The 13,453-nt window shown below is 38.7% G+C and overlaps 2 protein-coding genes across 3 annotated transcripts; one reads left to right on the top strand and one right to left on the bottom strand.

The window, feature by feature from the left end:
- The first annotated feature begins 2,344 nt into the window (after nucleotides 1–2,344).
- On the top strand, nucleotides 2,345–10,176 carry agpat9l (1-acylglycerol-3-phosphate O-acyltransferase 9, like). Of its 2 annotated transcripts, none has more exons than XM_034117969.1 (14): nucleotides 2,345–2,438; nucleotides 3,073–3,268; nucleotides 3,357–3,420; nucleotides 4,703–4,851; nucleotides 4,955–5,100; nucleotides 5,415–5,489; nucleotides 5,610–5,699; nucleotides 5,783–5,876; nucleotides 5,976–6,091; nucleotides 6,391–6,446; nucleotides 6,659–6,744; nucleotides 6,858–6,986; nucleotides 7,225–7,304; nucleotides 8,509–10,176. In XM_034117969.1, exons 2-14 carry the CDS (start codon nucleotides 3,125–3,127, stop codon nucleotides 8,615–8,617), a joined length of 1,338 nt encoding a protein of 445 aa, XP_033973860.1. In that variant the 5' UTR covers nucleotides 2,345–2,438; nucleotides 3,073–3,124; the 3' UTR covers nucleotides 8,618–10,176. The 2 variants fall into 2 exon arrangements, with proteins under 2 accessions (XP_033973860.1, XP_033973861.1); XM_034117970.1 differs by having other exon boundaries at nucleotides 2,372–2,453.
- A 1,233-nt stretch (nucleotides 10,177–11,409) lies between these two features.
- On the bottom strand, nucleotides 11,410–13,164 carry myl7 (myosin, light chain 7, regulatory). The gene is made up of 7 exons (XM_034117972.1): nucleotides 13,134–13,164; nucleotides 12,908–13,009; nucleotides 12,361–12,436; nucleotides 12,117–12,221; nucleotides 11,957–12,035; nucleotides 11,803–11,851; nucleotides 11,410–11,710 (listed from the first exon to the last, which is right to left on the bottom strand). The coding sequence occupies exons 1-7, from the start codon at nucleotides 13,134–13,136 to the stop codon at nucleotides 11,606–11,608; spliced, it is 519 nt and encodes a 172-aa protein (XP_033973863.1). The 5' UTR covers nucleotides 13,137–13,164; the 3' UTR covers nucleotides 11,410–11,605.
- Nucleotides 13,165–13,453: the final 289 nt, after the last annotated feature.

The following is a 13,453-nucleotide window of genomic DNA, read 5'->3' as shown; positions in this document are numbered from 1 at the left end:
TAGTGTTAGTCAAATTTTCAAGAAATATCAGCGGTAAAAAGTGAAACAGTTTTGCCCAAAGTTTTCAAATTAGCCTCATAAAATGTCTAAATATCCCACATAAAATTCAGTCGTTTCATATGTCAAAAAAAATTACATATCTTATATCAGCCATGATAAGAAATACTTGTCATTCAGAAACCAACACTTACAAACGGAAATTAACATAAATGCTTAATATTGACATTGTTTCTTTAGTAGATGCACAGCAATTTAATTGTATGCTAACTTAACTTCCATAACTTTTAGTGCTTTAGAGTCTGGGGCATGGAAGGTTGGGGAAAATATAGCAAAACCCCAAAAAAAAAGATATTTCATCTGCATTTTTGCATACTATACTAAATATTAGATTATTTGGTGTGAGATCTCTTAATTCCGGGAAGAACAAACACAGTCTCAAAGTCAAACCACATGCGTTCTTATGTTTTATTTAGAATTAAGGTCAAATATTGTTGCTTCTGTAGCTTTTAAACAATGATGTCTATATTGACATGCATCAGTTTGTATCAACCAGGAATTGTTTCCAGTGTGCAGGATTGTAATGGATTCAAGGAAGCTCGATGCTAAGAAGACCTTCACACTTAAATATATGCATGGCTTTACTTCCAGCTTCCATTGAGTTCCACTGTAAAAGTGGACAAACATGTCTGATGTTAGTTGTGCACTGTAGAATAGCCCAATGAATAATTATTTACTATTTCCAGGGAACATTAACGCTCCTGTAAATCACAACATAATGTAGCTCAGGGTGAAAAGCTTTTTCTGGGGCGTATCCTCTGAAAGTTGAAACCCCTTTCAGAAAATACTGCTATGCTTCAGGTGTCTAACATTTATCCCTCGAGCAAAATCATCTGTGATTAAGTGGTTACTGAGACATGACACATTCATTCCCTCATTTTTGTGGTGCATGGGAGACACAAAGGCAGACAATGCAGGGAACTCATTAAACTGTGGAGTTTAAAGGGCATTGAAGATATATAGTTGTTAATAACAATTCCAAACAATCCCTCAGGAATATTTTTGGAGTAGAGAGGAGATAATTTATGAGAATGAAGACCTCCCCTTAAAATAACTGAGCAAACCACTGTTCCACACAGATAATGACCATTGATCTCAGTCCACCTTACTACACCAGCAACACTAATGGGCCACATTGGGGTGTTCCCCTTATGTGGACCCAATAAAACCGCCATGCAACAGAAGCTGTATTGTACAAACTGTTGTGTATGTTGAAGTTTTAAGATAACAAATGTTAGAACTAACAAGCACAGCCTCACTGGAGCAGCACACCCTAACATTAGAGGACAAATAGTGTGTTGTTGGCTCCTGTTTTAACACACATCTGGAATGTCTGTATCTGGTGTGAAATTACAAGCCTGGGCAATTATCAGAATTGATCAACAGAAATAACACTAAATTAATGACTGGTAATTGCAATTTCTCAATAAGTAAAAGTGATACATAGTTCTGATGAAAGGAAACAATTTCAGACATAAATTGCATTATTGAATTGCATATATTTTGGTTTATATCCCTTTATGTTACTGTGATAGACAGACCGCTTTCTTTATACAAATGCATCTTTGCCAAGTATCCAAGCCTTGTTATCATTCTCACAGACATTACTCTAACTGACCCCCTGAAGTCTCCTGTTACAGTAATGTGCAACAGACTGTGAAATATCTGAACCTGGAAAATAATCAGGACCTTTTGTTAGTCTTAGGTGGGAGAGAAAAGCTTTTATACAGGGAGAGAGTGTGGCTACATTCCTCATCTCTTCTCTGTTGTGCTGTCAGACAAGTTTGTAGCACTACATACAGTAACACTAGCAAGCTGAGTTTTTAAAATATGCTCTCAAATGACAAAAGAAACTGAAAATCCCTATATCCCTATCCATTAAAGTTAATGCATTAGTGTAACCTGCAACATAAACATGCTTTCACCGAAACAAAGTTGACCTCAGTAATGGAATTAGTATTAATTCTGCGATTCTGATATATCCAAAGTCAGGAATGAACCAACTAGCTTAGATTTGGTTTTATTTTCTTGTATTTTATTATGACATTTTGTGTTCTTGTATTTTATTAGTATACACTTTATCTTGATCAAAATCTCTTCAGTACGAATGGCCTTAATACAGCAAAATACTAACTATGATTAAAAAAAAAAAACTCAGCCAAGCACAAACTCTATAGAAACAATTTTAAAATAAAATTTGAACTGTATTTTCCCACACTCATGAACAATGAGCCACGTGTCTGCACTTCTCCAGTTGTCCACACGAGGCGCTGCTCTGTGAACTTTGTTCCAGTCATAAATGGGCGTGTCTACTCCTGCTGCTCAGCTCAGTCCTTTGAGTTACTCCTCGGGAAGGAAGGGCATGGTCTGAACTCTGACAGGTAAAATTAGCCGATGTAAGTTTTGTAAAGGCTTTTGAAAACATGAAGAACTCGGTCTTATAGAGTCTTGTAGTTTAATAATAGAGGGGTCCTGTCATAGTTTGGTTATTTATGGATTGTTTACGTTCGCAGGATTACATTACATGTGACAGTGATCGTAGTGATGTGTGTGTGTGTGTGTGTGTGTGTGTGTGTGTGTGTGTGTGTGTGTGTGTGTGTGTGTGTGTGTGTGTGTGTGTGTGTGTGTGTGTGTGTGTGTGTGTGTGTGTGTGTGTGTGTGTGTGTGTGTGTGTGTGTGTGTGTGTGTGTGTGTGTGTGTGTGTGTGTGTGGTGTGTGTGTGTGTGTGTGTGTGTGTGTGTGTGTGGTGTGTGTGTGTGTGTGTGTGTGTGTGTGTGTGTGTGTGTGTGTGTGTGTGTGTGTGTGTGTGTGTGTGTGTGTGTGTGTGTTTGTTTACTCCTGATTAAATTAGCTATGAGTGTATGATGAGTGATATTCGTTTTTTGGGCATGTCATTGTGATTCTTGTTGACCTTCTTAGTGTGACAAGTGATTGTATAAATGATTGATCTATCTTATTTGGGTGACTATGGTGAACTTATATGACTAAAATAAACACCCTTTTCCCCACATACAGGACTGCCTTCTGAGCCACAGGCTGCTCTTGTTTCTCAGGGAATCAGGTGGACATGGAGGACTTCTGGGTATTTGCCCTTTGGGCACTAAAGACTTGGCTGTGCCTCCTCATCGGCCTCATCATGGTCCCTGCCATGTTTGGCTTCTCACTGGGCATCTCTGAAGCCTACATGAACATCCTGGTGAAAACCTTAGAGGTACTGTTGTTTTTGTGTTTCTCACAGATGTACATGCCTTAGGCTATGCAGATACCATAAATGTCTCCTGTCTGTGTGTCCTCTACAGTGGGCCACTCTGAACATACAGAAAGTCACAGATGAACGAACACTCAAACCATCTGCATCTAATGGTGAGTAGAAAACTGCATGATCAAAATTACTTGTGGTAAGGACACTTCTAAAGAAGATCATTGTCATATCCATATTGTGAAATATTGGACTACAGTGACTATAGTGTTGCGCTTCAGTGCTGGATTTCGTAAGATACTTTACTACAAGTCTGATCATGCATGTTGCAATGATACTGCCTAGTTTAAAAGAGTAATGATTCGTCTTTGCAGCTAAGAATGATTTTGAATACGGATGCATTGTTTTAGTGATGATAGCCCTGTGCTGTAACCTTTAATGGCAGATTTAAGTTATTTTATTTTGATCTATAGGACTATGTCTGGCATCAAAAATCTCAAACTTACACCTATCTCACAAGACTTAACTCATTGTCAGTCAATGAGCTGCACAGGAGGGTATCCCTCGCTGTAACACATAAAGATGTAAGTAATGTCAGCAAAATGTGGCCTCTGCAAAGTCCAAAGTATGTCAGCGTTGCATTTAAATGTGGAATATACATATAAGAACTTTAAAGTGCTTCATAAACAGCGATAAGGCAGACATCATTCTGAAATATTGGAAACAAAGTTTGTTTCTCCGGGTTTTGGACTTTGCCTGCAGTACTATCAGCAAAATGGATTAGGTAGAGGCCACGTCCTTACTGTTCTGTGAGCTGTTGGTGGATAGTGTCAGATCCCTGCTCTTTGAACAGCTCTCTCGTAATATAATTTGTATTTCAGTAGGTGTAGGTTTAAGGTAGACTGTTAGACATTTAAGGTGAACTTTCTTGCAGAGTCCTGCATTAATGACTGTAATGGGGCGGCGTGTGGCGCAGTGGATAGAGCCTTGGTGTTGGGATCAGGGGGTCACAGGTTCAAACCCCACTGCAGTCAGCATATCGTTGTGCCCCTGGGCAAGACACTTCACCCCAAATTGCTCCTGTGGGGATTGCCCACAGTATTGAGTATGTAAGTCGCTTTGGATAAAAGCGTCTAACATGTAATGTAATGGCTCTTACTGTATCAGTGCAGTTTATTCAATGTGTAAATTGGCAGATTCCTCTGCTGCGTTCTGCCAAATGACATATGTTGTAGTTATTAGATACACAATCTGTAAAGATATGGCAAGGCTGCCTTATCTTTCGTGCTGCTGAAGTGTGTGTGTGTGTGTGTGTGTGTGTGTGTGTGTGTGTGTGTGTGTGTGTGTGTGTGTGTGTGTGTGTGTGTGTGTGTGTGTGTGTGTGTGTGTGTGTGTGTGTGTGTGTGTGTGTGTGTGTGTGTGTGTGTGTGTGTGTGTGTGTGGTAGGTCTCATCCAGAGGGAGGATGGCTCTATGGAGAAAGAGTTAGAGGAACTCAGAAGCACTCGCCCCAAACCACTGGTGGGCGGTGACTTTGCACTTAGTGACTGTTTCTATTTCACGCGAAAAGGAATTGAGAGCATTGTAGAGGATGAGGTAACTTTATTTGCAATACCACAATTTTTTTTTCTAAATAACTTGCCTTGTTACTGTAGTCAGATTAATTTTTTTATTTCATTTCAATCAACTCCAAATATAGGTGACACAGCGGTTCACTTCAGAGGAGCTGGTGTCGTGGAACTTACTGACTCGCACCAACAACGATTTCCAGTACATCAGTCTGAAGCTGACGCTGGTCTATGGCATCGGCATCTTTGTGAGATACTGCATCCTCGCCCCGCTTAGGTACACAGATGCTAAGTCCAGTCCCCTTGCTGCAAAATGAAGTTCTCAGACACAAATGTAGTGTTTTCAAACTTCAGTGAAGTCAAACGGGCAAAATCATAAAAATGACATATGTGTATCTTTTTTTTAATTCAAAGTTTCACCAGTTTTTTCCAGACATTGTTGATACTTTCAAACCACAACAACCTGCTATCAGACAATGGTTATTGTACTCATGTAAATACTGACAAATATTTTAGTTTTCATATTATATGTATGGGTTTTTATTTGACATGCTGAACATTTGATGAATCAATGTGTTCCACTTTCTCCAGGATAACTCTGGCTTGCATCGGCCTCTCCTGGTTGGTCATAGGAACATCTGCAGTTGGATTACTTCCAAATTGGAGGTGACTACAAACACACAAAGAATCATTCTATTCCATATTTAGATATTTTTTTCGAATGGATATGGTTCCTCCTTCCTTTGTGCTTCCTTTGTGCTTCCCTGTGTACGTCTGTGTTTCCAGGATGAAGTTCTGGCTCAGTGAATGGGTGCATGTGATGTGCTACAGGATCTGTGCTCGAGGACTTTCTGCCACCATCCGCTATCACAACAGGTAAACAAGCCTCCATCTTAACCTTTCTAACAATCAGGAATATAATTTGACTCTGACCTCATGTCTTCACCTCCCAACAACAGGGAAAACAAACCACAAAAAGGAGGAATCTGTGTGGCCAATCACACCTCTCCTATTGACATAGTGATTCTCTGCAACGATGGGTGTTATGCTATGGTAAAAAAAGATCTTTCATGTTGAGATTTCTATATTGGTAGGTAATCTGTCATTCTACATCAAGACATGCCGCCATAACTGTCCTAATGTGTCCATCAGGTGGGTCAGGTGCATGGAGGTTTGATAGGAGTCCTCCAGAGAGCCATGGTGAGGTCCTGTCCTCATGTCTGGTTTGAGAGGGCAGAGATGAAGGATCGCCACCTAGTGACCAAAAGGTGAGCTTACTCCTTCACTCCAGCATTTTTTCTCTGGCTTGTCACTGCATGTCTTTCCGCCTGTATTTTCTTTCCGTGGCTGCTTTGGCACCCAGAGAGGTTGGCATTTTCCTGGCAGTGAAATTATCTAGAGTTCCTGTATCTCTTCCAAGCAACAACAGGTTTTGGAAAGTTGCTACTCAAGAGTGACTCATTCAGTTTGGAATCCAGGATCTCATACTACCACTACTACACACATAATATGTAGATATATTTCTAGTCAGGAGATGGTTTCCATTACCTCTTTGTGTTGTTTCCAGGTTGACAGACCATGTGAATGACAAGGAAAAGCTCCCCATATTGATATTTCCAGAGGGTAAGTTCGACCATGTGGAATGATGGAGTTACTCTATCCACAGCGGTTTTATGTTTGTCCTTGTATCATCAAAGATAAGATTCGGTAGCTCTTGATATTCTATACCAGTCTGGCCACTCAGTGGTGACTAATGATGAGCTATTTCATGTGGGTTTGGACAAAGCTTCACACAACTCTGTCCCCTTTTATCTCCCAATGTCTGGCTTCCACAGGAACCTGTGTAAACAACACATCTGTCATGATGTTTAAGAAGGGAAGCTTTGAAATTGGAGCGACTATATATCCAGTGGCTATTAAGGTACTGTCTCTCAATAAAGCCCCATCCCTCATCCAGATATGTGTGGCCTACTGGCTCACATGTTTTAAAGTTATGCATTGCGCTTCTTTATTTTATGTTTTTACTTTTCTTAGTATGACCCAAATGTTGGAGATGCTTTCTGGAACAGTTCCAAGCATAGCATGGTCAACTACCTGCTGAGGATGATGACCAGCTGGGCCCTTGTCTGTAATGTCTGGTACCTGCCCGTAATGCATCAACAGGTGTGTATGTCCCCAAGCACGTGAGCACATGCATGCAAAGAGCCACGTGTACAGCCCATATGTGTCACTCCACATGTACACACACACACACACACACACACACACACACACACACACACACACACACACACACACACACACACACACACACACACACACACACACACACACACACACACACACACCCACACCACACACAGTGCAGTATATTGAATTTGTTTTCATTTCAACATGGCAGGAGGGGGAAGACGCTGTCCAGTTTGCTAACAGAGTGAAGTCGGCCATTGCTCGACGGGGAGGACTCGTAGATTTACAGTGGTAAGATTTTAACCTTCTTACTTCTTTTTAATTTTAACCTTTTTTACTTCTTCAGTTGATTGTTGTTTCTTCATTCTAGAGTATTTAACATCTGTTTTTCTGTATATGAAGTCTATGTCAGGACTTTATCTGTGAATACAAATAGTGCTTAAACACACATCTACAACAAGAAAAAATCTTGAATGAAAATATAAAAATATGTTTTTATCCTCTGACCTGTAGTGCTTTTTGTCAATCTAGATTATTTTGATATGAGGTGTTAAAGATTTAAACAGTAGAGATGTATACCTTCTCACTATTTTTGCTAATGTAGATAGCACTCTGTTTTGTGGTGTTGACTAATACATTTGACAAAGACCCACTTACATGAATATAATCAGCATACTTTATTCTGAGCAGTATGTAGGAACTATTATTCTCTCTACCAAACTACAACTGCCAAATGTACCACCACGCAGATGTAATTGTGCATTTACTCATGGACGCTTCTGCATGTAATTCAGTGATAAGAAAAAAGTTCATAGATAAAACTACTCTACTACTAAAAGCAAGGACTGTAGATAACAGGGTCAGGGTCAGGATCTCTGGAAAGAGACTTTACGGTTGACTTGTGCAAATGTATTTATTTGGCGCTGAACTTCACAAGTGCCATTATGTTGAAGATGAGGCAGACATCTCCACAGATGATATCCCCAGTACTTAGGAACTCCTAACAATCTAGATCGATAGCACTAAAGGTCAAATGTTTATATTATATATATATATATATATATATATATATATATATATATATATATATATATATATATATATATATATATATATATATATATATCTATATATATATCTATATATATCTATATATATCTATATATCTATATATATATATATATATATATATATATATATATATATATATATATATATATGTAGTTTGATTCGATTTGAGTGAACTGTCCCTTTTTTAAGTTATAAATTAAGCTAATAGCTTTTTTTAAATGGTTTCAAAATAAATGTGTAACATTTTTGCTTCCGCAGAGTACCATGTGCTACTTTTTTTCAAAAGATTGCCAAATATATATTTAAAAGAAAATACAAGTTATTTAGATTAACCATGATATTCGTTGACATGGAGCAGATGTGTTTAAATGATAAGCACCACTCTCAGCTTGTCTTGATTCCACCTGTCTGCCTCTGTCTGCAGGGATGGAGGTCTGAAGAGATCGCAGCCCAAGGTGTGGTTCAAAGAGGAGCAGCAGAAGCAGTACAGCAGCATGGTGGTGGGGGACGACAGCAGCAGCCACAGTGACTGACACCCCCCCCCCCCCCCCCCAGTACGCTGTAATAATCCCTGCCATGTGGAGAACACTGGAAACAGGCATCTCTTTCTCTCTCCTCTCGTATGTCCCCATGAGCTCGGCCTGATCCTGCCAATTACAGCAGGACAGGTACCTCAGGTAAAGAGGAGTCTCAGTGATTCACAAAGTGCAATATGGAGCTTTTATGAGGCACAGACTGTGGCTCTGATAAAGTGAAAAGCTCTTTATTTTTTACTGCTGCTGAAAAAACTTTCGCTTCTCTTGTGATTGAATGCTGAGGAAATGCTCTGAATGAAATGGGTGATTATAAACAAGACGATGGTGCGAACAACTGGGTTCATGGATGTCTCCATCAGTAGACTTATTCATGAGCTGTTCAATTATTATTTTTAAAGATAACTTTTAGTTTACAAGTTTGTGTGATTTATAAAATCACAAAAGAACCTGTAGGCACTGTGTGGTTTTACTGTTGTATAGCATGACATGTCATAATATGTAATACAGCAGATGTGGAGAGCTAAATACAAGAGATAATGCTTTTATGTATTTAGGTCTTACTGTAACATAATTAACACTGATACACACTTTTACCATAGATATTGTTCATTCAATTCAACACTGATACATGATACACTGATATGTTTTAGTTATGCAAAAAGAAAACTTATTCTGTGGTTTTGGTAACCTTTGACCCCTCACCCTTTTTTCACAGTGCAGTAAAGGCAAAGTAGGGACACAAGACACATGGGTTTGGCACATAAATAATACATGCGTGAGGGTGAAAGATAGTTCATTAAAAGTCCACATGAGATGGGATGGCCTTAAAGGAGAACACACAGCTGAGACTTTTTGGATCTCTCTTCACTGGGTAATGTTCCTGAAGTGGTCTCCTCCTCTCTGCTGCTATTTTTCTGGGAGTTCTCTTCTTTGGCTCCTGAAAAAAAGTGTTTGAAAAAGGTTTACTCACAGTAACTTTTCTGATATTTCTATTGTTTTTATTTTGTCAGCGTTCTCACCATTATTTTTCTCACTATCATCTTTCTCCCTATCAGTTTCCTCACCATCATTTTCATTATCACTGGGCTCAGGGTTTTCCTGTGTAAAAACAAATATGAGTTAATCACATGTCACAGTTAATTGTGTCTCACTGCCCCCCAAACTCTACTTGATAACAATACTCACATCAAACATTTGTCTTTCGATTTTCTTTCTCTCTTTGAGTTGGTAATATCTGGAATTATCAAGGATGAAAATAAGTTTACATGTGATTGCCAAGAAACTAAGCTGATACAAATGTATTTACAATAGTGTGTTTTGGAGAACAGTGCCTTTTTTTACATTTCACTTCCTGACTCTTTCTTTAGTCAAACAGCCAATAGAAACAAATGGTACTGTGAAATATTTATGAGTCTGATTAGTGCTCACATCTGTCTTCCTCTGTGCAGTTCAAATGACGAACAGGTTGCTGTTGATTCAGACCAGCAGTTTTTAAAGTAAGATGCTTTTATCTCTTAGCAATAAAAAGCCAATAAAGATGCTACGTGGCAAATCTCTTCTGGTTTTATCTCAATTATTAAAATGGTTTCTACAATCAGAACAACCCCCGCTTTCACAATCTGTTCTTACACGATCTTGTGTTTATTGTAGGCAATGATTTTACATTTAGATAACTGGTCAGTTATGTTATTTTCCATGACTTATGTGTCAATATGTAAGTATAACCTGATAACATTATTCCACCCACCGTTCCAGATAGGAGTTGCAGTCCCTGGTGGAAGGTTTATTTGTCCTCTTCTGTCCATCTTCTGTCCATGTCGTGCTAGCACCTACCCCCACATTCACCCTGCCTGCAGCTCCAGAGGCAATGGGCATCTCTGCCAGTAAAAACTACAGGTTTAGGAAATCCCAAAATAAACCCACAATCATTTGAAAGCAGCCCTGATGTTGCAAGTGTGCTGAAAGTAAATCTTGCCTTGCAGGATTTCACACACGCCTATTCCTCTTGTTGTTGACTGGCTGTTTGCTGTGTGAGCAGGAAAATGTGGTGGTGGAGTTTATGGAGGTGTTTGTTGTTGTATCCATGGCAACAGTGTATTCAAAGAAGGGAACAGCAGTGAGGACTCTGAATGAATGGAAGCACTTTACCGTATTTTACTTCAGATTACTTTACCTTACTTTACTTGACTTTACTTCAAATTACTTCACATTTATTCTACCTACTTTACTTGTCTCGACTTTACCTTACTTTATACTACCCACTTTACTTCGAATTACCTTACTTTTATTCTACCCACTTTTACTTTACTTTACTTCAAATTACTTTACTTTACCGTACTTTATTTTCCCTTCTTTACTTCACTTGACTTAACCTTACTTTACTTTATTCTATATACTTTACTTAATTACTTGATCTTTTACCAATCAAGAAAAACAGCCTTTGTCATGGTGAGCATGCTTGAATATATATAGATCTCCTTGGTCTTGAAAAGGTTTCATTTTCTTTGTCCTAACTATTTGTTCATACCGAGGAACTCAGATTACTAATAAAAGCCATCGAATAAAAGACATATTGAACTCACTGAAATTAAGTATCAAACCCTTAGATTATTAAACTCAAGTTTCATATTTGTTAATGAGTCTAGAAAAAATCAATTACATTCTTTTTATAATCAAGAATATGACATTTGAGTGTGATGTTTCGCTTTTTTATTTCATGATCACAGCAATGGTAAGCCGTTTGTGTTACTTCCCTTTCCCTTACAATACGAACAGCTGTAATCATCAAGAAAGATTTTAGGAACACTTTATTCTCTTGAGCATACAAAGAAATGAGAAACAAATGGCATAACCGACAGAACTGTAGCATTTAACAGTTGAGGTTAAATGAATCAGATGTCCCAACATTAATCCATCAATCATTGAAGTTTCTGATTGATAACCTTTACGTGTCATTAGCACGTTAAGGTAACCTGTATGACTTTCTTAAGATTCTTCCTTCTCGTCTCCATGTGTGATGATGTAGCAGAGGGACTTGTAGTCGATGTTGCCAGTTGGGTCAATAGGAGCGAGAGCAAAGGCCTGATCAACCTAGAGGTTCATCAATGACAATTTACCAGGTGAAAAATATTAACTTACAGCATAGTGTGTCGATCACTATAAAGACAAAAGAGAACACAAACCTCCTCTGCTGTGAATTTATCCGCCTGGTTCATCAGTAATCGTTTAAACCTGCAGGAAAGAAAATGCAAAAGGAGACGATAAATGAGATAATGAAATGTTACTGATGATATGTAAAATATAAATAATGGGAAAGCTATTTCATATGTATCTTACTCATCCTTATTAACGAAGCCCGTCCCATTCGGGTCAAAAAGCTTGAAGGCTCCCAGTATGGTGTCTTCAGGATCGGTGCCTGGAGGACAACAAAGCTTCGTCAAGCATCTTCATCAAAGTAAATCAAGAGATTAGTTTGAACTTCTGTAGAAGCTCTTACCGTTGAGTTTCTCTCCAAAAAGAGACAGGAACACGGTGAAGTTGATGGGACCCTTCCCCTCATTCAACATCCCATCCAGCTCTTCATCATCAACATTAAGCTTCCCTGATACACAGGAGCCCACAGAGAATATGAGCACGTACAGTAAATACATTTACACATATCAAATGCATTAAGAACAGCAGGTTGCATCAGTAGATACTTTTTTTTTGACCAGATAAAGAGTTCAAGATAAAGAAAATACCCAGCTGTCCATAGGTCTCCTTTAGGTCCTGTTTTTTGATAACACCATCTCTGTCTTGGTCAATGCACCCAAAAGCCTACAGGATAAACAATGAGAAATATTGAAATTGAATACAAAATATGTTGAGACCTTCAGATGACGAATATATGTTGAATTGCATATAAACCTTTACTGTTTCAAATTCAACTCCAATGCAACAGTTCATTTTACAATTTGTATTCAATATAATGACAAATATATATTTTCTTTGGAGTTGTAAAGGGAGCTGTTATATAAAAATAGCCATGGTGTACAGTACCCTGATGCTTTTTACCAATATTGATACATTTACTTCGCTTGCCATTGTCATATATTTTCTGACAATTTGGCCACTTCAATCATTCTTATATGGATTAAGTTCACTGAAGTCCAGTAGCTTAGATACTTCCTTGGATAACCTTTCTCTATTTCCCTTCTCATGCATAGGTTTGAAAATAAAAAATCACAGGTTCCTACATCGTTTTTCTTTTTTTAAAGGGAGCTGCTGAAGGCAGGGACATTGCAGTACCTCTTTGAACTCCTGAATCTGGGACTGCTCAAACATGGAGAAGACATTGGAGCAGGACTTCTGTGCTCCCCTCTGTCTCTTATTGGAGGCCTTCTTACTTGCCTGAAAAGATGCACACAAACACATTCAGTGTACTCACTTAAAAGTATACAAACATTTATAATATAGAATAACAACTGATCACAGACTGCAAGTATTGCTAGACTGAAAACGCTCACTGACTTACCATGTCTGAATGATCGAATGCTCCCAGCAGAGTGTGATGCTGGGGTGGGTTTTATGTAGCGCCCATCTTATCTTTTACTGTCCTATAATAGCCTGTGGTGGGCAGCACAGTCCCTTACATGGCCATCACTGCTGTCCGTGTGCTTCTGAAGGTACCTGATAAGAGGTGAAGCTGCAGGATTCCTCTGAGCTTGAAAATAGAGATATGGAGGGGCGTAAGTGACCTCTGACGTCACTCAACCAATGAAGTTACTCCTCTGAGGTCAAAGCAAGCCGTGTATTAACTTTAAAATATGTTTTATGTGTTGTTGTTTTTTTTTC

Source organism: Trematomus bernacchii, unplaced genomic scaffold (genome assembly GCF_902827165.1).
Source record: "Trematomus bernacchii unplaced genomic scaffold, fTreBer1.1, whole genome shotgun sequence".
NCBI classification, from domain to species: Eukaryota; Metazoa; Chordata; class Actinopteri; order Perciformes; family Nototheniidae; genus Trematomus; species Trematomus bernacchii.
Note: the sequence above shows the minus strand (reverse complement) of the source record. Positions and strands in the feature narration are given on the sequence as shown.

Coding starts and splice junctions, on each gene's coding strand:
- agpat9l (XM_034117969.1), top strand. CDS start 3,125: ATGGAGGACTTCTGGGTATTTGCCCTTTGGGCACTAAAGACTTGGCTG. Junction 5,490..5,609: donor GGATTACTTCCAAATTGGAG/GTGACTACAAAC, acceptor CTGTGTTTCCAG/GATGAAGTTCTGGCTCAGTG. Junction 6,745..6,857: donor TATATCCAGTGGCTATTAAG/GTACTGTCTCTC, acceptor TACTTTTCTTAG/TATGACCCAAATGTTGGAGA.
- myl7 (XM_034117972.1), bottom strand. Junction 12,036..12,116: donor TTTTGGAGAGAAACTCAACG/GTAAGAGCTTCT, acceptor GTTGTCCTCCAG/GCACCGATCCTGAAGACACC. Junction 11,852..11,956: donor GGCTTCGTTAATAAGGATGA/GTAAGATACATA, acceptor TCTTTCCTGCAG/GTTTAAACGATTACTGATGA.